Source organism: Zea mays, chromosome 2, assembly GCF_902167145.1.
Source record: "Zea mays cultivar B73 chromosome 2, Zm-B73-REFERENCE-NAM-5.0, whole genome shotgun sequence".
Taxonomy (NCBI): Eukaryota; Viridiplantae; Streptophyta; class Magnoliopsida; order Poales; family Poaceae; genus Zea; species Zea mays.
Window position 1 is genome coordinate 210849314 of NC_050097.1, and position 26331 is coordinate 210875644.

Here is a 26331-nt window from a genome sequence, read left to right on the forward strand (position 1 = left end):
ATGAACCAGGTCTCCATGCAATGGCGAGATAGCTAGCCACGTGCACTACTTCGCGCAGGCGCAACACACACACATCTCAGCTTGGCTGCTAGTAGTACCATATGAGTATATGACATAGCGTGTGTATAATCCCAGTGGAGTACTCTGGTTCTCGTTCGATTTCCTTCCTTGGAGTGTCAGGGGGGGTCCGCATCTGCATGCGGCAGGCACCAGGCAGCGCCGCATTAGTTTATCTGTGGCATGAACAGCGCGTGTTTTTCGTGGGCAGATCAGAGGCACCGGCCATTCAACCACCTCGATCGATGGTCACGCCACGTATGTACGCTGTCAGCTGTTTGATTATTGATAGATCGAGCCATCAGTGGATTCCATTCATTGTGCTCACCCACTTATTACTCGTACTCGATACGATGCCTGCTGTTGGTTTCTATTAAACAATACATGTAGTTAAAGAATTTGATCCATTGTTTTTTTTATACGAACGAGCTCTCGCAAACACACGCTAAATTAAATCTAAATCACTAACTCTCCCCATCCATGCACTCTCGTTCACCCCCAGTCGTCAATCCAGCATACTATTTATACTCGATATAGTAATGATTGCTGCGCGGGCCAGCAACAAAAAAAACCATAGTTGTTGACAGCAAGCACTAGCGAAAAGCCAATGCGCGCAGGTCATTTTCAGACCGAGTTGGCAAAATGATTCGCATGTTTACACATTATAAATATACATCGATCCTCACGTAGCGAGAGGTACGGTGCTACCAATTCTCTACTACTCTATATGAAGGTACTGTAGGCGTGCACAATACGTGTTCTGTCTCGACCGTCCTTTCCTCTCCACCCGCCCGCCATCAGCGCTCGTCGACATCGCGCCGCCACAATCAACGCGGATCCACGGGTCCTCCTCCCCACCGCCGCGCAACAGATCCGCGGGCGTTCCTCCCACCGCCGCCATCCGCAACCTCAAATCTTCCCAGATCTCCTTCCGCTCTGGGACCGTGGCGTTGGGGCGCGTGAGCCACGAGCTCTCGGTGCCGCCGTCTCCGTCCACGCGGCAGAGGAACCCTGCTAGGGTCTGCGCGAACCGCTGGCGGTGGAGCGGGTCCGTGACGAGGCCGCACCAGGCCTTAGACGCACTTGAAGCGGTGGAGGGAGTTGGCGGGGAGGAGGCCGAACATCTCGACGAGCGTGTCGTCGGGGATGCAGGGGCCGGGCGCCACCGCCGCCGCGCGCAGCTTGGGGCCTGGACCCCCGCTATCGCCCCCATCCCCTCCAGTCATCCCAGCTCCCCCCACGCCGCACACACCCCGCCATCCGCTCTCCTGCCCCACTCCCACAACAACGGAGGCGTCCACACCAAGCCCCCCCCCCCCCCCCCCCGCCTGCGCGTGCACGCTCGCCCACGCGCCACCGCCTGCGCCCACAGGTACGCCATACCCCAGTCCCCTGGTTCGTGTTGCTCGCCCTCAGTCCCCTCCCCCGACCGCGTGGCACCACTCCCCTGGTCGCATTTGCCCAACGCCCCTGCGCCGGAGACGCCGCCTGGCCGGTGCCTGCTTCGGTCCAGCCCGTGCTCCGTGCCTCCCTGGGCGCCCTCGCCCTTCCACTCCCGCCGCCACCGTGCTCGACCGTTCGCGCCCCCTGCCAGCGCACGGCCAACCCCCCGCGACCGCCTTTGGCCATCCCGCCGCCGCAACGCAATCCTTGACGCCCGCGGCCGCGACTTCCTCGCGGTCTTCCATGCCGTCGTGCGCCGCCAGGACGAGCAGCTCAGGGCGGCGGCAAGGATGCGGCGCCCTCTTCCCGCCCCAACTCTGGCTCCGTCGCTGCAGCTCTGGCCAAGCCCAAGGTGCTGGACAGGTCCCTGGGCGACGGCGTCGTGCCCATCATCATCGTGCCCAGCGCCTCGCAGACGCTGATTACGATCTATAACGTCAAGGAGTTCCTCGAGGACGGGGTGTTCATGCCCAGCGAGGAGAGGATGCGGGCGACCAAGGGAGGGAAGCCGGAGAGCGTCACGGTGCAGAAGAAGCTGATTCGTACAGAGAGAGCTGGGGTGCCGTCTCCTTCAAGGTTAGGGACAAGCCGGCTTCGCTCAAGTCAGACGATTGGGGGCGGGTGGTGGCCATGTTTGTTGTAACGCCCCGAATTTTGCAGTTGAATTTTTTTTCTTTTCTTTACTCGCCAAAATTCGGGCGTTACCTTTTCTTTTTCTTTTTCCCCTCGCTAAACCTTGACCTTTTCCAAAGTTCTAGCGGGATTCGGTTTGGATTTCCCGTGTAAGAAAACCCTAAGTACTTTATGTTGTTTGATGCACCATGCCGAACCTTGCATTTCTTTTGATTGCTTTGAAAGCGCAATTGCATTCATGTAGAAAGATCGGATTTCGAAAATGTGGAGAAGATCTTTTCTTTCTTTTTTCTCCCTCTCTTTTTCTCTCCTCTTTTTCTCTCTCTCCCGCGCCGTGGGCCGACCCCGGCCGGCCCAGGCCCCTGCGCGCCCCCCCTCTTGGGCCTGGAAGGCCCAGCCGCCCCCCCCCCCCTCTTTCCCTTATTCCCTAACCCTCTCCCTCTCCTCCCCTCATTTTCTCCCTCCCCACCTAAGCCGCCGCCCCTACCCCCTACCCGCCCCCTGCCCTAGGAAGCCGCCGCCACCCCCTGTTTGCCGCGCCGCCCCCTGCCGCCGGCCGCCCCTCGCCGTCGATCCCCGACGCCGGTAAGCCCCCCCCTCCTCCCTCTCTCCCTCTCTCCCCTCTCCTCCCTCCCCTTCCCCTCGCCGCTCGGCCCCATGGCCGGTTCGGCCGCCCGCCCCACCCCGCCGGCTCGGCCGCTCGGCCGCCCCGCGCCCTGCCCCGCGCCCTGCCCCGCGCCCCTGCGCGCCCTGCGGCTCGGCCGCCCCGCCCCCTGCTCGGCCGGCTCGGCCGCCCCCTGCGCCGCCCGCCCTCCCCAGCCCGACCCCCCCCCCGCGCGCCCGCCTGGCCGCCGGTTCAACCGGCCGGCTCAGCGGCTCAGCCGCCCGGCCAGCCCCGCCCGCGCCCGCGCCCCGCCTAGGGCCGGTTCAACCGCCCTAGGGCCGGTTCAACCGCCCCCCCCCCCCTTCTGTTTTTTTTATTTTTTATTTAATTTTATTTACTTTCTGTGATCATAATTACTGTATTTTAAGTAGGCTAATCACTGTTCATGCTATGGGAAAATAGGAAGTTTAATTTAAAATTCCGTTATGTTATTGATTCACGTAGTTAATTGTTTACCCTGTGCAATGTTGATCAACTAAAAGTGATTAGGTTTCCATTAGTATATATAAATATATATAACAGAATTATTTTGTTAAAAACCAATTGTGTCATTAGTGCATAAGATTTAACCCCCTGCGAGACCTTTCCCGTTTCTTTCTAACCATAACAAATGCGTTATCGAACGTCATACTTGATGCATATTCGCTTTATTTGTTATCTTATATGGTGTACTGTTCTTTTGTATTAAATATGTGGATGTATGTATGTGTGTTTGCGCTCGCATAGAGAACGATCCGGTCGAAGAGCCCGAGGAATTCGCAGGAGAAGCCCCTGAGCAGCAGTCGTTTGGTGGAGGCAAGTGTCCCTTGACCTATCTATGTCCTATTCATTATTTAATTCACCCCCGCATTACACATTTATACCTAAGGATTGACTAGTTTTTGTTATCCATGTCCTTGTTTACCTATTTGGGTCGGATTATTACTACTTAGTCTGATGCTATTGCTCAACTCTAATCAATGAACATGATGTGATTATCTATGATACGCTGTTTTCCCTCCTCTTATTATGATGTTGTACTTGTGGTATTCAAGGGGGCTCGAGCGGTTTCTCGAGTGCCTCTCCGTAAGGACCTGTTCTATGGATGACCGCCCGGGAAAACAGTGCAACCATGAGGGTGGAATGGGGTGCCCTTAGCTGAATAATTAGAGGATCCGGGGTGTAGTTCACTTAGCCGTCGTGCCGTCAATGGGGCTCGGTGTATGCGGCTCGCTCTGCCAAGGTTGATTTGTCCCTTGGGGAGGAGTGCGGTGCATTTAGGAAACCTAACGGGTGGCTACAGCCCCGGGGAATCTTTGTAAAGGCTTCGTAGTGAATCCTTGGCCATTCACCTCGGGAGTGAATAAGGGTCTTGCAAGCCCGGGCCAGAGAGGGAATCACGGCTTGTAGGTAAAGTGCACAACCTCTGCAGAGTGTTATGAAACTGATATATCAGCCGTGCTCGCGGTTATGAGCGGCCAAGGGAGCTCCAGTGATTAGTGGTACTTGATCAGAGACATTGTGGTACAGGTGGCAATGAGATTGATGGTTCTGGTTACGATTATGGTGCTGGTAAGTGGTATTCTTTCCGTTTGGAAAGGGTACATCGGGCTAATAACTTGGGTTAATGCTAAAACTTGGCTTTCTACTAGTAAATAATAATCTGACCAACTAAAAGCAACTGCTTGACTTATCCCCACATAAAGCTAGTCCACTACAGCCAAACAGGATGCTTGCTGAGTATGTTGATGTGTACTCACCCTTGCTCTACACACCAAACCCCCCCCCCCAGGTTGTCAGCATTGCAACCACTGCTCAGGAGAAGATGAAGCTGTGGAAGGAGACTTCCAGGAGTTCCAAGATTACGACGAGTTCTAGGTGTGGGTTAGCGGCAACCCCCAGTCGGCTGCCTGTGAAGGCCGTGTTATCTACGTTTCTCTTCCGCACTTTGATTTATTGTAAGAACTATATGGACGTCTCAGACGTATGATGTAATCGACTATTTCCCTTATTAATACTATTTTGAGCACTGTGTGATGATGTCCATATTATGTAACTGCTGTGTACGTGAATAACTGATCCTGGCACGTACATGGTTCGCATTCGGTTTGCCTTCTAAAACCGGGTGTGACATAAGTGGTATCAGAGCTGTGCTGACTGTAGGACCGCTAACCTAGAGTAGAATGGCCGTTCTAAGGATTATAGACCTCTGTCTCTTCCTTGACTTTGATATCCCTTCAAAAGTTGGTCCTACTGACCAAACCTATGTTCTACTACATATTATACCTTGCTGAAAATTATGTTTTATTCTGATCCTTCATTTATTTATGATTCATTACTTGCTGGTCATATTAATTCTGTTCTCACCCTTTTGCTTGCGATGTCTTTTGTAGATGGCTCGACTTAGACACACTGCACGAAAGTCAGTCATCCCCTTCTTACCCTCCCGCCTTGCTGAGCGTCCGCTTCGCCGTCCTGTGGCCGGACAGTCCAGCCACTTGGAGAGACTACACCATCGCCTGCGTGAGGAGCAGGAACGTCGACGACAGGAGCAGCAGAGCTCTTCCTTCTCGCTCCACCAGGAGATAGAGTCTGTGAGGAGCTGCTCCCCTGTGCTTCCTCTGGAGCCGCCCCCTGCACCACCACTGGGCGCCCCAGCCTCTGGAGTAGCTGCTGGAGGAGACCCAGACGACGGAGGAGGCGACGACAGCTCGAGCCACGACACCGACTTCTCTGCTAACCCTGAGCCGGAAGGATGGGTTGCTCGACCCATCACTCGCGACGCTGCTCGCGGGTGTCACTTCCATGATGCGCTCGACACCCTGCTACGTCGGGCATTTGACCGGCATACTTGGTCCGTCGAGTATCGCTGTGTGGTCTACCAGCATAGTCGCGGGGTCTACCCGGACCGCTGGGAGGCAACTTGCTTGGTGCGCTGCCCGGAGGACAGTCTCCAGGGTGCAGAGGCCTGTTCAGAGCACTATTCTATCTCTGAGCGGGACTCAGCTGAGGCAGCCATGCAAGATGCTGCACGGCGTGCGCTTTCGCACTACTGCTCGGTTTTCGGTGGGGCAGCTGACGGTCTTGACCTGAAGTATTACCCCCGCCGTTCATCTGGCAGCACAGGAGGCGTGATTGTCTCACCCGTCGGTGAGGGCAATCCTAGGTTGAGCAGCACAGTCAACCTAGCCGCCGTGCTAAACACGGAGCTGGACCATGCATTAGACGAGCTGAGTAGGGCTCGTGCTGAGATCGCCCTGCTGCGGGCTGAGCGCGCGGAACGTCGTTTTCTGGACGGTGGTTCCCCCGCTCCCGTTGGGACTCAGCACCCGTACCGCTCACCTCAGCGTGGACACCAGTCTTATGGCAATCCCGCCTGCAAGACCAAGATAAACCTAGAACCATAGATCGTTAGAGTTGGATCTTGTAATTAATACGAAATAAATATATACATGGAAGCTTCAGTCTTAGCGTTAGTCTCGGTCTTAGTTAGTTTTAGTTAGACAGGGTAGTTTGCTATATCCTGTGCATTTATGTTTGTCATGATGAACTATGTTTGATTTGGATCTTTGTAATGATTGTCACCAGAGTGTGGGTATCCCCTGCATTTTGGTTTACATACTATGTCAATAAAGTTAGTTATATAGTTGGGAAACCCATTATTCTCCTTTCCTCTTTATCTGAGAAGCTGTGTGGTCTGTGTTGGAGATCAGTGAAGATGCTCATCTGTTCAGTGCTGTTGGAGAATTCTATACTCTTTTCTTATGCTGCAAGCTTTGCCAGATCAGTTCTGATGTGTGGTTGCGTTCTGCAGATGTCAGAGAACAGGCGTAGAGGAGGAAGGCGTGCTCAGCAGGAGCGAGCCGCTCCGCAGGATGAGGTGCCCCAGCAGCAGCACCTGCCGCCCCCGCCCCCGATGTTGATCGAGCAGATGTTTCTGATGCAGACTCAGGCAGTTCAAGCCATCGGTCAGACTCTGGCCGCCATTCAGCAGCAGCAGCAGCAGCAACAGCAGCAAGCACCACCCCAGCCTCAGATGCCTCAGATGCCTAGAGACAAGCGTGCTGAATTCATGAGAGGTCATCCACCAACGTTCGCTCACTCTTCTGACCCCATGGATGCTGAAGATTGGCTGCGCACTGTGGAGCGGGAGTTGCATACCGCTCAGTGCGATGACCGGGAGAAAGTCTTGTATGGTCCCCGTCTGTTGAGAGGAGCAGCCCAGTCATGGTGGGAGTCTTACCTCGCCACCCATGCCAACCCCGACACCATTACCTGGGAAGAATTCCGAGGTAGCTTTCGTCAGTACCATGTGCCTGCAGGTCTGATGACAGTGAAGAAGGAGGAGTTCCTGGCCCTCAAGCAAGGGTCATCGTCTGTCAGTGAGTATCGAGACAGGTTTCTGCAATTGTCTCGCTATGCTCCTGAAGATGTCAACACCGACGCCAAGCGACAGTACCGTTTCCTGAGAGGCTTGGTTGACCCTCTGCAGTATCAGCTGATGAATCACACCTTCCCGACATTCCAGCACCTGATTGACAGAGCAATCATGACAGAAAGGAAGCGCAAGGAGATGGAAGATCGTAAGCGCAAGATCAGTGGACCCCAGCCTGGGAGCAGCAGCCGTCCCCGTTTCTCAGGCAATCAACCTCAGCAGTTCAGGCAGAACCAGCGTCCATCTCAGCAGCATCAGCAGCGTCAGCAGTATCAGCAGTTCCAAAGGCAGTATCCTCAGCATCAGTACCAGAACCGTCAGAGCAATCAGTCAGGAGGTCAGTTTCAAAAGCAGAATCAGCAAACACCTCGTCTTCCTGCCCCAGCAAATCAGCAGAACAGTCAGGCAGCACCAGCTCAGGTTGGAAACAGGGCATGTTTCCACTGTGGAGAGCAAGGCCATTGGGTGATGCAATGTCCGAAGAAGGCAGCCCAGCAGCAGTCAGGCCCCAATGCCCCAACAAAGCAGAATGTGCCTCAGCCTGGAGCAGGCAATCGCTCTCAGCAGCGCTATAATCATGGAAGACTGAACCACTTGGAGGCTGAAGCAGTTCAGGAGACCCCCGACATGATAGTAGGTATGTTCCCAGTCGACTCCCATATTGCAGAAGTGTTATTTGATACTGGAGCAACACATTCTTTCATTACTGCATCATGGGTAGAAGCACATAATCTTCCAACTACTACCATGTTAACCCCCATTCAAATTGACTCAGCCGGTGGTAGAGTTCGAGCTGATAGCATTTGTTTGAATATAAGTGTGGAAATAAGGGGGATAGCGTTTCCCGCCAACCTTATAGTAATGGGTACTCAGGGAATAGATGTCATCCTAGGGATGAATTGGCTAGATAAGTATCAGGCAGTTATCAGTTGTGATAAAAGGACAATCAAGTTGGTGTCCCCACTAGGAGAGGAAGAGGTGACCGAGTTAGTCCCGCCTGAGCCAAAGAAAGGAAGTTGTTATCAGATGGCTGTCGATAGCAGTGAAGCAGACCCAATTGAGAGTATTAAGGTTGTGTCTGAATTCCCAGATGTGTTTCCAAAGGATTTACCGGGTATGCCACCAGAGCGGAAGGTTGAGTTTGCTATAGAGCTTCTTCCTGGAACCGCCCCCATCTCTAAGAGAGCTTACAGAATATCTGGACCAGAGTTGGTTGAGCTTAAGAAGCAGATTGATGAGCTGTCAGAGAAAGGTTACATCCGGCCAAGCACTTCGCCTTGGGCCGCCCCTGTCTTGTTTGTGGAGAAGAAAGATGGCACTAAGAGGATGTGCATCGATTATAGAGCTTTGAATGAGGTCACGATCAAGAACAAGTATCCTTTGCCCAGAATAGAAGATCTGTTCGACCAGTTGAGAGGAGCCAGTGTGTTCTCCAAGATCGATCTGAGGTCAGGTTATCATCAGCTCAGGATCCGACCTTCGGACATTCCGAAGACGGCATTCATTACCAAGTATGGTTTATATGAGTTCACAGTGATGTCTTTTTGGTTTGACCAATGCGCCAGCATTCTTTATGAACTTGATGAACAGTGTATTCATGGATTATCTTGATAAGTTCGTGGTGGTATTCATTGATGACATTCTGGTTTATTCTCAAAGTGAAGAAGAACATGCAGATCATTTGAGGATGGTATTGCAGAGATTGCGAGAGCACCAGTTGTATGCAAAGTTGAGCAAGTGTGAGTTCTGGATCAGTGAAGTCCTGTTCTTGGGTCACATAATCAACAAAGAAGGATTGGCTGTGGATCCGAAGAAAGTGGCAGATATTCTGAACTGGAAAGCGCCAACGGATGCTCGAGGAATCAAGAGCTTCATTGGAATGGCCGGATATTATCGGCGATTCATTGAAGGGTTTTCGAAGATTGCGAAGCCAATGACAGCGTTGCTAGGCAACAAGGTTGAGTTCAAGTGGACCCAGAAATGCCAAGAGGCCTTTGAAGCGCTGAAAGAGAAGTTGACTACAGCGCCTGTCCTAGTCTTGCCTGATGTGCACAAGCCCTTCTCGGTGTATTGCGATGCTTGTTACACAGGTTTGGGATGTGTGTTGATGCAAGAGGGAAGAGTTGTGGCTTACTCGTCCCGACAGCTGAAGGTTCATGAGAAGAATTACCCAATCCATGATCTAGAGTTGGCAGCAGTGGTTCACGCACTGAAGACATGGAGGCACTATCTGTATGGACAGAAATGCGATGTTTACACAGACCATAAGAGTCTGAAGTACATATTCACTCAGTCAGAGTTGAACATGAGGCAACGAAGATGGTTAGAATTGATCAAAGACTATGAGTTGGAGATTCATTACCATCCAGGCAAAGCGAACGTAGTGGCAGATGCTTTGAGCAGAAAGAGTCAAGTCAATCTGATGGTCGCTCGCCCGATGCCTTATGAGTTGGCCAAGGAGTTTGACAGGTTGAGTCTCGGATTTCTGAACAATTCTCGAGGAGTCACAGTTGAATTGGAACCTACCTTGGAGCGCGAAATCAAAGAAGCGCAGAAAAATGATGAGAAGATCAGTGAGATTCGGCGATTGATTCTAGATGGCAGAGGCAAAGATTTTCGAGAAGATGCTGGAGGTGTGGTATGGTTCAAAGACCGCTTGTGTGTTCCCAATGTCCAGTCTATTCGGGAGTTGATTCTTAAGGAAGCTCATGAGACAGCTTATTCGATTCACCCTGGCAGTGAGAAGATGTACCAGGATCTGAAGAAGAAATTCTGGTGGTACGGAATGAAAAGAGAAATCGCAGAGCATGTGGCTATGTGCGATAGTTGTCGAAGAATTAAGGCAGAACACCAGAGGCCAGCTGGATTGTTGCAACCGTTGCAGATCCCTCAGTGGAAATGGGATGAAGTTGGTATGGATTTCATAGTCGGATTGCCTCGCACTCGAGCCGGCTACGATTCCATTTGGGTAGTAGTGGACCGTTTGACCAAGTCAGCCCACTTCATACCTGTCAAGACCAACTACAACAGTGCAGTATTGGCAGAATTGTATATGTCTCGGATCGTTTGTCTTCATGGTGTGCCAAAGAAGATAGTGTCAGACAGAGGAACGCAGTTCACCTCTCATTTCTGGCAGCAGTTGCATGAAGCCTTGGGCACGCATCTGAATTTCAGTTCAGCTTATCACCCGCAGACAGATGGTCAGACTGAAAGAACCAATCAAATCCTTGAAGATATGTTGAGAGCCTGTGCGTTGCAAGATCAGTCCGGATGGGACAAGCGATTGCCTTATGCAGAGTTTTCCTATAACAACAGTTATCAGGCCAGTTTGAAGATGTCACCGTTTCAAGCGCTGTATGGAAGGAGTTGCAGAACTCCGTTGCAATGGGATCAGCCTGGAGAGAAGCAGGTGTTTGGGCCAGATATTCTGCTTGAAGCCGAAGAGAACATCAAGATGGTCCGAGAGAATCTGAAGATAGCGCAATCGAGGCAGCGAAGCTATGCGGACACAAGAAGAAGAGAGCTGAGTTTCGAAGTCGGAGACTTTGTTTATCTGAAAGTGTCACCGATCAGAGGAGTCAGAAGATTCGGAGTGAAAGGCAAGCTAGCACCCCGCTACATTGGTCCGTATCAGATTCTTGCAAGACGAGGAGAAGTGGCTTATCAGCTCAGTTTGCCAGAGAATTTGTCTGCTGTGCATAATGTCTTTCATGTGTCTCAGTTGAAGAAGTGCTTGCGTGTGCCGGAAGAGCAGTTGCCAGTGGAAGGTCTGGAGGTCCAGGAGGACTTGACCTATGTTGAGAAGCCAGCTCAGATCCTTGAGGTTGCAGATAGAGTCACCCGAAGGAAGACCGTCAGAATGTGCAAAGTCAGATGGAATCACCACTCTGAGGAAGAAGCAACCTGGGAGCGTGAAGATGATCTGATGGCCAAGTACCCAGAGCTCTTTGCTAGCCAACCCTGAATCTCGAGGGCGAGATTCTTTTAAGGGGGATAGGTTTGTAACGCCCCGAATTTTGCAGTTGAATTTTTTTTCTTTTCTTTACTCGCCAAAATTCGGGTGTTACCTTTTCTTTTTCTTTTTCCCCTCGCTAAACCTTGACCTTTTCCAAAGTTCTAGCGGGATTCGGTTTGGATTTCCCGTGTAAGAAAACCCTAAGTACTTTATGTTGTTTGATGCACCATGCCGAACCTTGCATTTCTTTTGATTGCTTTGAAAGCGCAATTGCATTCATGTAGAAAGATCGGATTTCGAAAATGTGGAGAAGATCTTTTCTTTCTTTTTTCTCCCTCTCTTTTTCTCTCCTCTTTTTCTCTCTCTCCCGCGCCGTGGGCCGACCCCGGCCGGCCCAGGCCCCTGCGCGCCCCCCCTCTTGGGCCTGGAAGGCCCAGCCGCCCCCCCCCCCTCTTTCCCTTATTCCCTAACCCTCTCCCTCTCCTCCCCTCATTTTCTCCCTCCCCACCTAAGCCGCCGCCCCTACCCCCTACCCGCCCCCTGCCCTAGGAAGCCGCCGCCACCCCCTGTTTGCCGCGCCGCCCCCTGCCGCCGGCCGCCCCTCGCCGTCGATCCCCGACGCCGGTAAGCCCCCCCCTCCTCCCTCTCTCCCTCTCTCCCCTCTCCTCCCTCCCCTTCCCCTCGCCGCTCGGCCCCATGGCCGGTTCGGCCGCCCGCCCCACCCCGCCGGCTCGGCCGCTCGGCCGCCCCGCGCCCTGCCCCGCGCCCTGCCCCGCGCCCCTGCGCGCCCTGCGGCTCGGCCGCCCCGCCCCCTGCTCGGCCGGCTCGGCCGCCCCCTGCGCCGCCCGCCCTCCCCAGCCCGACCCCCCCCGCGCGCCCGCCTGGCCGCCGGTTCAACCGGCCGGCTCAGCGGCTCAGCCGCCCGGCCAGCCCCGCCCGCGCCCGCGCCCCGCCTAGGGCCGGTTCAACCGCCCTAGGGCCGGTTCAACCGCCCCCCCCCCTTCTGTTTTTTTTATTTTTTATTTAATTTTATTTACTTTCTGTGATCATAATTACTGTATTTTAAGTAGGCTAATCACTGTTCATGCTATGGGAAAATAGGAAGTTTAATTTAAAATTCCGTTATGTTATTGATTCACGTAGTTAATTGTTTACCCTGTGCAATGTTGATCAACTAAAAGTGATTAGGTTTCCATTAGTATATATAAATATATATAACAGAATTATTTTGTTAAAAACCAATTGTGTCATTAGTGCATAAGATTTAACCCCCTGCGAGACCTTTCCCGTTTCTTTCTAACCATAACAAATGCGTTATCGAACGTCATACTTGATGCATATTCGCTTTATTTGTTATCTTATATGGTGTACTGTTCTTTTGTATTAAATATGTGGATGTATGTATGTGTGTTTGCGCTCGCATAGAGAACGATCCGGTCGAAGAGCCCGAGGAATTCGCAGGAGAAGCCCCTGAGCAGCAGTCGTTTGGTGGAGGCAAGTGTCCCTTGACCTATCTATGTCCTATTCATTATTTAATTCACCCCCGCATTACACATTTATACCTAAGGATTGACTAGTTTTTGTTATCCATGTCCTTGTTTACCTATTTGGGTCGGATTATTACTACTTAGTCTGATGCTATTGCTCAACTCTAATCAATGAACATGATGTGATTATCTATGATACGCTGTTTTCCCTCCTCTTATTATGATGTTGTACTTGTGGTATTCAAGGGGGCTCGAGCGGTTTCTCGAGTGCCTCTCCGTAAGGACCTGTTCTATGGATGACCGCCCGGGAAAACAGTGCAACCATGAGGGTGGAATGGGGTGCCCTTAGCTGAATAATTAGAGGATCCGGGGTGTAGTTCACTTAGCCGTCGTGCCGTCAATGGGGCTCGGTGTATGCGGCTCGCTCTGCCAAGGTTGATTTGTCCCTTGGGGAGGAGTGCGGTGCATTTAGGAAACCTAACGGGTGGCTACAGCCCCGGGGAATCTTTGTAAAGGCTTCGTAGTGAATCCTTGGCCATTCACCTCGGGAGTGAATAAGGGTCTTGCAAGCCCGGGCCAGAGAGGGAATCACGGCTTGTGGGTAAAGTGCACAACCTCTGCAGAGTGTTATGAAACTGATATATCAGCCGTGCTCGCGGTTATGAGCGGCCAAGGGAGCTCCAGTGATTAGTGGTACTTGATCAGAGACATTGTGGTACAGGTGGCAATGAGATTGATGGTTCTGGTTACGATTATGGTGCTGGTAAGTGGTATTCTTTCCGTTTGGAAAGGGTACATCGGGCTAATAACTTGGGTTAATGCTAAAACTTGGCTTTCTACTAGTAAATAATAATCTGACCAACTAAAAGCAACTGCTTGACTTATCCCCACATAAAGCTAGTCCACTACAGCCAAACAGGATGCTTGCTGAGTATGTTGATGTGTACTCACCCTTGCTCTACACACCAAACCCCCCCCCAGGTTGTCAGCATTGCAACCACTGCTCAGGAGAAGATGAAGCTGTGGAAGGAGACTTCCAGGAGTTCCAAGATTACGACGAGTTCTAGGTGTGGGTTAGCGGCAACCCCCAGTCGGCTGCCTGTGAAGGCCGTGTTATCTACGTTTCTCTTCCGCACTTTGATTTATTGTAAGAACTATATGGACGTCTCAGACGTATGATGTAATCGACTATTTCCCTTATTAATACTATTTTGAGCACTGTGTGATGATGTCCATATTATGTAACTGCTGTGTACGTGAATAACTGATCCTGGCACGTACATGGTTCGCATTCGGTTTGCCTTCTAAAACCGGGTGTGACATTTGTGCTCGGCAAGGAGTGGCAGTTCAAAGACTGGCTGATAAACCAATCAAACCGTGTAGGTAATTCCAGTCAAGTGAGTGATGGTGCTGGAGCTGTTCTCATGAAAATATATGTGGCTCTGAAGAAAGGTTTGTCTATTCTTAGTGTTTCCAGGTGCCCGATCTGCCCGTTTGTGATTAGTTCACATTGTGTTTGTTGTCGTTGTCATTCAGACATATATTTCGCTCAATTTATGGTTACATTAAACATTCCTTGACCTCGTCTATTAGGAGCTTTGCCGTTGTTGGAGTGGATCTAGCTGTTATGGGCGTTGGTCCTGCTGTGGCCATTCCTGCTACAGTGAAGTCTACCATCCTTGAGGTTGGAAACATCGATCTATTTGAACTGAATGAGGTACGTGTTTATTGCCTTGATCACCTTCTTCTCTCACCTATTTATCTGTCATACCTAATCACTGAATCATCCATGCTTAGGTCTTCGCCTCTCAATTTGTCTACTACTGCAGTAAGTTGGATTGGTTCGTTCCAAAGTAAATGTAAATGGAGGCGCGATTGCCATAGGACACCCTCTGGGTGCAACAGGTAATGGAACGTCTACTTTAATGCAAGATTATTCGCTATACTCCAGGAATCCAGCCTTACCTCTTAGTGGCACAAGCGACACCGTCCGTTAGGTAACACAATAACATGTCAGCCATTCTAGATATGTTGCCCTGCTGTCTGTTTACCTATTTACCATTTTAGTAGGTCATTTTTATACTACAGTATACTCCCTTCCTATTTATTCATCTGCCTTATTACTAGCTGATTATCTTGTTCTATTATCTTGAGTTATCCACGAATTACCTCACCTTGCCAAATGAAACTGTTGTTGTCATCTTTGCATATCTTTGTGATTTGCCTTCGTTGCAAATCCTTCCTGTTCTTCTATTCACTTTTTTCCAAATGTTCCATAGTACGTAGATTATAATGCTTTAGATACATAGTTCGATAGACCGTTAGCAAGTACAGCCTTATACATATTCAAGATACCTTGATTCTGATTTACTAAAGCAACTCATCCCTTTCCTCCAATCTTTTAGTGTCAGTCTACTGCTTCTTTTGACCTTTCATGTCCATTAATAAGCTTCAGTTGCTCTGAATGTGATAATTCATTAGACCAAATTGATAAACAATCATAAATTTTACTTTGGAAAATGTCTTTGACTGTTGCCTTTTATTGCTTTATGTCGGGCCGTTTTGTTGCGATGTTGTGCACGCAGTTGTAGGGAGGGCATATTATGGCGGCTACGAGGAACCGATGTTCCTGTATGGCGGTGACAACGACACCGTGGAGCCAAGGCAATGTCAGCAAGCTGATTTATCAGATTGGGATCTATGGTTCTTTTTAAAGATCGAATATGTTCTAGCATCTTAAAAAGTTTTGTCAGAATGTAAACATTTGTTATGAGGTCATTTAGACCTCAAATAGAATTTCTTGGACTTATTTGGTTGGAGGGAATGGAACATCTCGAGATCTAAATGTGTATAGATTATCCAAATGTGTATAGAACATATATTTTTTATGGGTATCAAATATGATTATGTGCAAAGCACGGACATAATACTATAACAATGAAACACACATTTGTACATAATTCATTATGATATTATATGTTGTCGTTGCAACGCACGGGCACTCACCTAGTTAACAAAATAAAGCACCGAGAGAAAGCGAATAAGCGGAGCACTTGAGGAGGTGAGACTTTTTCTCCCTTTATTATCTACTCCTTTCTTTCTCTCCCTTTTTTTTCTTTCTTTCTTCCTTTTTTTTGGTAGCGCACGGTGATGAAAGTGAAACCACTAGAGGTCAGGACTCAAGGACGTCAGGTGAGTTGAGCGCCTCTCGCGGGCGTCGTCGTCGTCGTCGAATCGGCATCTGTTTTTGGGGTTCGGGTGGGACCCTACTACGGCGGACGCGCGGGGAAGTGCGCATCACACACAGTCAGGCTATGCGCAGCGCATCCCGCCACACGCCCTCTTCCCTTCGTTTAGCGTGTGCAGAGCAACGCTACATGCTGCAGCGCTCACCGCTACAGCTGCTACAGTACAAGCGCAATACACAGTGACCCGCCAGATGCAGGGTAACGCTAACTGCTCCTCTTGCGTATTTTTGTAACACGTGAGTATTTATTAGATAGAGAAAAATTGATAGTAAATGAAAAGTGGGTATAGAAAATGATATTTTATAGTTGTAGTAGGGGATAGTGGGAGAATATAGGGGGAACCGCTGTGGGAGGTAAAAAAGTAGGGGATGAAATATTGATGATGTGACGCAAAAAAGTGATATAGGGGAAAAAATTTAGGGGTAACCGTTGCAGACAGTCTCACACACAGACACACAGCGCGTCGGCATTCCGCTCCGCCACCGCCAGGGAGTACGTGGCGATGACCCAGACTCGTGGCTGGCGGCTGGCCCCCAGCTCTTCTAGAAGGCTGCTTTGATCTCTTGCCAAGTTCACACTTCAGAGGGTTCCAAAAAAAAAAAAAAATATCAGACTTCAGGTTCAGTTCATGGCGTGCCAGCCTGGCGTCGCATGCTCGATCTCCAATTTCCCTTTTTCTTGCTCCGTCTGTGAGATCCATGTCCTGCTCCTGCCCTAGTGTGCTGGCCTGGCCTGGCCCAGTCAGAGATCGGGTCTTACTTGGTCACCTGCCTGTCAACGTAACTGGGTCTGTGTCAAAAGTATTTGGTCATTCATATCTGGGAGTTACTATTCCAACAGGCGGCGACGATTGTTACCCAATACGCTTAACTGTTCTCAAGGTTGATGAATCGGCTGCATGCATCGTATTCGTATACCAATAACCTATCCAAGCTAGTGTGGCGTAAAGTCACAGGATGTTTTATCCGTAATAATACTCCCTTCGTTTCTTTACATGCCATTATATTAGGTTTGTGCTAAACCAGAAACTCTTAGCTTTGACTATCATTTTTTTAAAAAAAACTCTATGTAGTTTTTGCAACATGTAAACAATATGCATCGTAAAGTGTTTTTTACAATACATTTTTTTGAGTTGAGAAATCTCTTCTTATAAGAAAGCATATAAGAGTTCAGGTGACTGACCAAGACAACAACAATAAAAACTTACACTAATACCAAATTCCTAAAAACCGAACACCAAAATGGAGATGGTTGACAGAGGTCAGCAACGGACCAGCACTACTTTCCAGTTCCACTACTCATATAACAACTATCAACTATGTCACTTCCTCCCCCATTGACATCCTTGAAGCTCAAGATCAAATACTTCATCTGCTCCAGCGTCTTCTCCAGCACGGCTTGATCATCTTTATACAACGTCACCTTTCATTTCTACAGAAACGAAATGGCATCAGGTAGGATCACAAAAGGGTTGCACGAGAACTCTCTCGAACACCATCTTGTTTCTATTATGCCATAGGGCTCAGACCATGCCCGTAAGCAGAAATAAGCGAAAAAGATAAGCTTTCTTAGGCTGCGCTTCCATCCAGAAGCAGAACACTTCTTTCACCGGACTGGGAATGTTGTTCCATCCGAAAACATGCCTCAAACAACTCCAAGCAAAATTAGGCAAGGTACAATGAAAGAATATATGATCAATTGTTTCCCGCTTTTTGGCATAATGAACATAGATCGCAGTCCTTCCATCTTTTTTTAAGTGTCACGCCTGTCTAAACTTTCTAGTTGTATAATTGCCAAAAAAAGACTTAACTCGCAAGGGCATCTTGGACTTCCAAATATTTTTGTATATATCTTTTCTAATCCCCCATCAGTTATAAACCTATATAGAGATTGAGTATTGAAAGTCCTAGATTTGTGTAGGACCCATATCACCTCATCTCTCCCATGAGTGAGTATTTGATCGTTAAACTCAGTTACAAAATCATAACAAACCTGGAAATTAGCCACCATCAGGTCCCGCATGGGATCAGTGTCCCACTCCCCGTCCTCACAGTAGTCCACAACCCAAACATTTTTGTCCCTGCAAATGTTAAAGAATCTAGGATCTTTTATTTTTAAGGGCACATCCCTGAGCTAGGTGTCCGTCCAAAATAGGGTACCTTCCTCATTCATAACTTTATTAACGGCACCCCATTTGAACAAGTGTTTAACTTTGTGCAACCCTTTCCAAAATTGAGATGTGCCTCTAGCAGTTGACAGAAAAAAGTTTCCTTTGGTCATGTATTTCGCTTTGATAAGTTTGAACCAAGTATCCTCGGACCCCTGAGACATTTTCCATATCCATTTTACTAACAAGCATTCATTCATCATTCTGCTGTCTAGAATGCCTAGACCACCTTAGTCTTTCGACCTAGTCACCATCTCCCATTTGGTCATGTGGTACCACCTTTTCTTTTCATCTCCTTGCCAAAAGAAATTAGATCCAATCGAATTTATTTTATGATGACACTCTTTAGGAAGAAGATAAAAACCTATGGAATACATAGATAGACTACTAAGATAAGAGTTAGTTAGAATCAATCTCCCACCAACGGAGAGGTACTTGCTCTTCCATGGGTCCAACCTTTTCCTCATTTTCACCAAAATAGGATCCGAAACTACCGAGTTAATAGCGTGGTCAAAGATAGGGGTACTCAGATATTTCATAAGAAAGGATCCCAAGGAAAAATCAAGCATATTGACCATCTCTTCTCCATCTTGGTGACCTGCTCCAAACACGTAAACCCCGTTTTTATGAAAAATTATTTTTAGACTTGATAACCATTCAAAGCAATATAGAAGTAATTTCAAATTTAAAATTGATTTTCCTGTCCCATCGATCATAATCACTGTATCATCCGCGTATTGAATATGCGAGATACCTCATGGTAGAACATCAGCTAAAACACCAGAAATGTGGCCTTTGGAAACCCCTGCATCTAGAAGCACAGTAAGGGCGTCAGCCACCAAATTAAATAGGAGAGGAGAGAGCGGTCGCCCTGCCTAAGGCCCCTAAAAGTCTTGAAATATTTACTCCTCTCCCATTTATGTTAACACACACTTTCCCATTCTCTAGTATTTTCATAACCATATTGATCCATTTGTCAGGGAACTTCTTAGATTTTAAAACCTCAGCTAAAACTTCCATCTAACTTTGTCATAGGCTTTCTCAAAATCAATCTTTAAAACCAGACCTTTTTTTATTTCAAATCGTGTATGACCTCGTGTAGTCCCACCACGGCACCACCCCTTCCAGTATATTCTTGTTTTTTATGAAGCCCGTCTGATTGCCTATATTTTTTACAATTTAAAAATGTAATATTTATGTTATTAATTAACCTATATCTTTTCAGACTAGTTGTTTGTTGCTTGACGCGTTGACGGTCACACTAACAACTCCCTAAGTCTACTCTGTAAAAGTTCTTGTCACCTTTATGATCTTGCGCATTTTTTGAATCTTAGAAAAGAATGCAACAAATAGTGTGTGGACCATTCGTGTTACTAGCTGCTTTTGACCGCCCTGGCACGGTTGATCATGGTCATGGGTGAGCCAAGTTCTCAGGAGCGTGCTAAAGTTCGAAGTTCTTAGCGACACTGTTTCGACGCCATAGCCTTTCTAGTTGTGTTTTTGCCATGTCTTGTTTTTTAAGCCTATTTAACTGCACGCATATATTAGATAGATATGAGTATAGTCCAGTGACGAAGCTAAAGCAAACTTAAAGTGGTTGCACTTGTCTTTCTATGAATGCATAAATATTTGTTGTACCAATGCATAAAGATTTGTTGTACTAATACATATATGATGAGATTTTGATCAAATCTATAGATTTTTGCATTTATTTGGGGTGCATTTGCATCCCCTATGAACAACATGTCAACATAGCTCCGCTCCTTGTGGCTGGTACGGTCAAACAAGATCTTAGGGCATGTTTGGTTCCTTACCTCAATTGCCACACTTTGCCTAACTTTTTTGTCTAAGGTTAGTTATTCAATTTGGATGACTAACCTTAGGCAAAGTGTGACACATTTAGCCACAAACCAAACATGCCTTAATGTATTGGTCTATATCACTTGATTGTGTAAAACTCGCTAGTATACAAAACACTTTTTAAAAACGGTTAGAACAAATTTATGGAGGCACTAGAATTGAGATTCTACTAGGAACGTTGGTAACATGACTTGTTTCTAGAAATTATTTTAGGAACAATTAGTAATGTGACCACTCAAAAAAAATCATTTTCAGAAATTTAATACCGCCGACCGAAAGAAGCAATAGTTTCAAATTCTGAAACAAACCCACTAGCTAAAAAAAGATGAACCTACAATCTTGAATCATATACAAGAATGACCCGTGCTTCAAAATGCCATAATATCATCGTTCAAGGGAAGTTTCTATTCTCGTTGCATGATTCTTGTGACACCAATGGCTCCGGACAGAGCTATCGCCCTATCACGTATAACTCACTCTCCTCTGTCCGCTTCCCAGTGGCGGGCCCCACGCCCACGAACTGGTCCGATGTCACCGTCTTATCTTTTCTTTTGCCCGCTCCCGATCCCGATCCGACGGCCGAGACGCCCTCTCCCAGGCCGCCGAAGCCATCCTGCACGAGGCCCCTCCGATCCCAAACGGACGGCCCCGGAGCTGTTCAAATCCCATCCACGTCAGGTCAAAGGCGAGACCGCGTGCCCGCTCGCCGCGCGTCAGGCGTGTCGTGGGCTCGTGGCCCCAGCGCCGCTCGCCGGTCACGTGACCGCCCCCACGTCCCTGCGCCGGTTGCATCTGGGCCGTCCGTTACGGACCGGACGGTGTTTGGACGGACCAGGGGCTGGCGGGTGGGCCCATCATGGCGACGCGGGAGCGCTGACCGTCCGGAGGAGCGTGTCCGTGACGGCGTGAGGTGGGGCAGTAACGGTCGCCGTCGGGGGAGGGGGGTATATAATGCGCGCCACTTGGGGCTTCCCTTTTTCTCTTCAAGATATATAATTATTATTCGCAGCAAAGAGGGGCACAAGCAAGAGAAGGATTAGGACACAAACGCTAGAGAGAGAGAGAGAGAGGTGGTGGCCGGTGGGACGTCCGTGGTGGTGGTGGAGTTAGATCGGCTGTGCTTGTTCCTCGCTCCTCGCTGGTTCAGAGGAGGTGAGAGCTCTAGTCCTCTTTCCTCGCTGGATTCTGTGCTTGCTGTCGCGCTTCTGGTTTTGATTCCTGCTGAGTTTTCATTTTGGGGGAATTTTTTGGGGACTGTTTGATCAGCTTGGGAGGGTGGAGATTTGGGATTTTTTGCGCTACTGCGAGTTGAGAGATGCGAGCATCGGGTAGCAGATGGGCTCATTCGGCCAATTCGGCTGCCGCGGCGACGGAGCGCGCGATGGGACGGACGGTGGTGGGCCCATCCGTGATCCGGCGAAGCAGTGGTTGCGCGACTGAGAACGGAGCTGAGGATGGGGTTAGGGTTCGGCGGGAGGGAGAGCTGGAAATGGGTCACGAGGACTGCTGTCGATTTTTGACGTGCGTAGTCGGTGAATTGGCGCTAATTCTGCATCGTTTCGTACTTCACTTGGTATAACTGCGCTGAATGCTTTTTTCTGTGTTTAGCTTGGCGTGTGGTTCACCTGATAGAAATGAAATCTAACTTGTGGACTTAGGGAATCATACAGTAGCTTGCCTCTGTAGTAACATGTACTTGATTCTGAATGACAAATAATTTCCGCTGATGGGACTGAAACTTAGTATCCATCTACGTGCTTGATTAGGACATGGCTTAGAAAATGTCATCTTTCACCTGAGTAGTCAATTTGACTTACCGTCGATGACAATTTATGCAAGACTTGGTTCGCTGAGTAAAGTAACCCATGGGATTGTGAAGAACATACCGAGGTTCTTCTTGGATACGGGGGGATTTTAACTATGATTTTAGCATTGTCAAACATGGTCCAGGATCCTACAGGTTTCGTACCTTCTTACTGGACAGAGTAGAGACTATGCTAATTGGCTTCTTGTTTTAGTGACGAAGTTGACGTTGATTCTGCTCGGTTGATTGGTCAAACTTCTTGCTGGGAGTTCTTTCTTGGGAATTCAGAGTGGAGAAATTGACCGGCAGTCAAACAACAGAGTTGGTCAACCTCCTTCAACAAATAGAGAATCTTAGAGGTTGCTTAAGTTTGGTCTAGAGGGTCGATTATCAAATAGCGTAGTAAATCATTTTCCACCAACTAGAGAGTGTTTAAGTTTGTTTACTTATGATCGGAGCAGTCATGGTTGTGCTGAAGTAGGTGCAAGATGTTTTGTGATATTTGGTCTCTACTCTCTAGACTCCCTTGTTAGGTTGGATTTCTTCTATGTGATGATACTTCTTTTTCCTGAGAATATGACAAATTGGTACTTAAAACCACCCTTCGTTTCTTGTGTTCCTCTGTAAAATCTAGTTTGATGCTCTGTTGCTTGATTTTAGCATTCTGTATATACAAAAAAATTAATTATAAGGATGCTTTGATTATGAGCGTAGAATGGTGGATCCACTGGCTGGAAAGCAGTTGGGATATTTTGCAAACAAGGTCCTGGCTGCTTGGCCCTTGTAGTTGCATGATACAGATTGATGATCTAATTAAATAGGGTGGCTATCTCAGTAACATGAGAATTCCCGAGATACAAATGTATTTTACAATGATGGCCCATTAAGATTTTTTCTATATTATCAAAACAGATTTACTGTTCCTCCTCTGCTAGCACTTAATTAGTGCAACATGATATGTAGGTACCTGTTTGGAACTATCTGTATGAGTGCATGTGCCTGTAGTAGTATAGTCCTATACTTTTTCGAAAATTTATTGTTTATTAGTACATTTGACTGATCTGCTTCTAGCATATTGGGCGCAAGGAAACACTGAACTTGTCATTTAAGCTCATTTCATATATTCTGATTATTGTCATGGAGGATAACTTCTTGGTAATAGCTATTAAAGGTCTATCGATTTTGCTGATATACCTAGCAATAGTTCAGAGATTCCAACCTAATATGCCCTGTTACATCTTTTGCATGAAAACCACATAACCTGCTATCTGCATGCTGATGGTGTGGTTTTACTTGATCACCTGAAGCAGTAGTAGATCATGAATTGTCTTGTATGGAGGATTTTGGGAATTTGATGCTGCATATGATTTTATTAAGCTATGCTAGTTGTTTGCACTTTTTGTTGTTTTTTGTCTGCACCTTCTTTTCATTTTTGGGTTTATATTTTTGAAGTTGAACTGCTAGACCAAAATGTTCTTATTTGAAATATAAGTTGCTCATACTATCTTATCTTCTGCTGTGTACAGGTCATGATCAACTAATGCCTATTCATTTATTATGGACTTGCACCAGTTGTTAAAGTACAGATTAACTGGTGCTAACGTCTACTACGAATTTCCTACAGAGAACAACTTAGCAAACACTCCTTGGCCAGCTAGTCCACTGAAGTCTGAGTTCAGCAGCTCATCATACACTCCTCTTTCATCCCAGCTTGAGTGTGATAATTTGTCTGCACTCAGCAATACTCCAGATAACCAGAGCTCCACAGAAACCATTTCAGCACAATCAATATCACCACTGGAAGTAGACAGCTCATACAAACAGGCAGCTATCCTTCGGGAGAACACCCAAGTGAGACCTGATCCATTGTACACAACATCAAGGCATAATATGCAACACGCTTTACGAGAAATAGAGACTGTTCTGATGGCACCTGATGCTGATGATGCAGCTACTAGCACCAAGCATGAATTTGAGGAACATAAACCTGCTCAGCTGATGAGGCAGCGGTCAAGGACATGGAGTCATGAATCTAGGCAGCCATCACCAGGAGTTGTACGGACACAACTTGCATCTGGATACCCCACAGCAAGCTATGAGTTCCGCCCAGAGAAACGGCTAAGGGAGTTAAGGGAGGATCCGCAGAGCATGGTGAAGCAGCTATTAACCAAGTGTGCTGAAGCATTAAGTGAGGAGAGGATAGAGGAGTTCCTTAACCTTGTTCAGCAAGCTCGTGGAGTTGTATCAATTACTGGGGAGCCAATCCAGCGGTTAGGTGCTTACCTCCTTGAGGGTTTGGTTGCTAGACATGCAAACTCAGGTACAAACATATATCGTGCCCTGAAGTGCCGTGAGCCAGAGAGTAATGAACTCTTGTCTTACATGAAGATTTTGTATAACATCTGTCCGTACTTGAAGTTTGGCTATATGGCTGCCAATGGGGCAATTGCAGAGGCATTAAGAAATGAGGACAGGATCCATATTATTGATTTCCAGATTGCCCAAGGGACACAGTGGATAACACTGATACAAGCGCTAGCTGCAAGGCCTGGGGGTCCACCACACGTGCGGATCACTGGAATAGATGACCCAGTGTCAGAGTATGCCCGTGGTGAAGGTCTGGACCTTGTAGGGAAGATGTTGAAAAGCATGTCTGAGGAATTCAGGATACCTTTGGAGTTTACCCCTCTGCCCGGTATTTATGCAACTCAAGTTACAAAAGAAATGCTGGACATTAGGTCAGGCGAAGCACTTGCTGTCAACTTCACTCTGCAGCTGCACCACACCCCGGATGAGAGCGTGGACGTGAACAACCCACGGGACGGGCTACTCCGGATGGTGAAAGGCCTGTCTCCGAAGGTGACCACGCTTGTGGAGCAGGAGTCGCACACCAACACGACCCCGTTCTTGATGCGGTTCACCGAGACCTTGGACTACTATTCGGCCATGTTCGAGTCAATCGACACGAACCTGCCACGGGACAACAAGGAGCGGATCAACGTGGAGCAGCACTGTCTTGCCAAGGACATCGTGAACATCATCGCCTGCGAGGGGAAGGACCGGGTGGAGCGTCACGAGCTCCTGGGCAAATGGCGGTCGAGGCTGACCATGGCCGGGTTCAGACCATACCCGCTGAGCTCGTACGTGAACTCGGTGATCAGGAAGCTCCTTGCCTGCTACTCGGACAAGTACACCCTGGAAGAGAAGGATGGCGCGATGCTGCTCGGCTGGAAGAACAGGAAGTTGATATCTGCTTCTGCTTGGCACTGACAGTAACGTTTTCAGAAGACCGGAAGTACACGTCAACTCTTACATATATATATGTATGTATGCATAATGAATTACCTGGTCTGCTTTCCGCAAAAAAGGACGCCCTTTGTTGTACATGTACATGATGCTGTACCCTTAGTTTTCCTGAAGTGCAGACCAGAGAAGAGAACATTGACATTAGATTGTAGCTGCTAAGCTGTATGGTAATTACAGTTTTCTTTTGCTCTCATGTATTCACCCCTGTCATGGACTTCTCCAAGCGTATTCTTAGCTAATCAGCATGCATACATGCTGAGATGCTTCTTAGTCTTTCTTTCATGCTCTTGAGCGTGCAATGATGTCAACAAGTTAACATGCCCTGATGCCCCTCCGAGGGAAGATGGATCTCAAGTCTTCCATCTGCGAGATCCAAGTTTGGGCAGGCAAAGTGTGCTGATTTTTATCATCTGACTGTGAACCATCATCATCGTTGAAAAGGTGGAGCGCATAGGCACCATTCCATTCATCTCTCTTTCTAGTTTCTACAGAGACAATGTCAATACGCTCCGGTGCTGAGACGAGGTACCGGACAAATCCGGCGTTTGCCGACACACAATTGGTCATTTTATATCGTACGCTGCTGAAGAAGCTGAACCTGGCGATGGAGCGTCCCAAACCAAGCGACAAAGCTAAGGCTCTCTGCTTGGCACAACAGACAAACGACGCAACTCCAGAGTCTGAGCTTCGCTTTCGCTTAGCTTATCCGAGACCGAGAATGAGTGTTTCCCTGAGCACGGGACGCGTAAGGTTTACGTTGGCAGTTGGCACGAACATTGTACGGCCGACAAGGCCCCCACAGCCACGCAACCATGCTATGATTATTCCTTCTCTCTTTCTCGCTAGGCCATGACCCCTCGCGTATTCTGACAAACAAAAGTTGAAAGCGAATGTTTCTTTTTTCAGAAAAGTATTAAGAATCAATGAAAGGATTAGCTGATAAAAAGGGATTCCACGATAAAAAAAGGATGTGATTCGAGGTTGCTTCTGCAAGACAGCTGAGCGTCGTAGGGGGCGCTTAAGGTCCGTTCTGGTCGGCGACACGTACCTCGCTGATCAGGATTGTGCCGGCGACGAGCGGGTGAAGAAAATTATAATTTGACTTTTAATTTACAATCTTTCGTCTCGCTTGATAACGTCTAATGATATTATCATCGGTGAGACAAAAAAGAAATAAGAAATAGTAACTAAATAATAATAAGTATCGGTCCCCATCCTATTTCCCATCTTGTTCTTCACAAACACAATTGCAGAGTGTTGAACACCAAATTTAACACGCTCGGACGGTCCGGC

At 48.1% G+C, this 26331-nt stretch overlaps 1 protein-coding gene across 1 annotated transcript; it reads left to right on the forward strand.

The window, feature by feature from the left end:
* Positions 1-20941: 20941 nt before the first annotated feature.
* Positions 20942-25234, forward strand: LOC100273879 (uncharacterized). The gene is made up of 2 exons (NM_001148273.1): positions 20942-21080; positions 23259-25234. The coding sequence occupies exon 2, from the start codon at positions 23290-23292 to the stop codon at positions 25000-25002; it is 1713 nt and encodes a 570-aa protein (NP_001141745.1). The 5' UTR covers positions 20942-21080; positions 23259-23289; the 3' UTR covers positions 25003-25234.
* The last annotated feature ends 1097 nt before the right edge of the window (positions 25235-26331 follow it).

Coding starts and splice junctions, on each gene's coding strand:
- LOC100273879 (NM_001148273.1), top strand. CDS start 23,290: ATGGACTTGCACCAGTTGTTAAAGTACAGATTAACTGGTGCTAACGTC.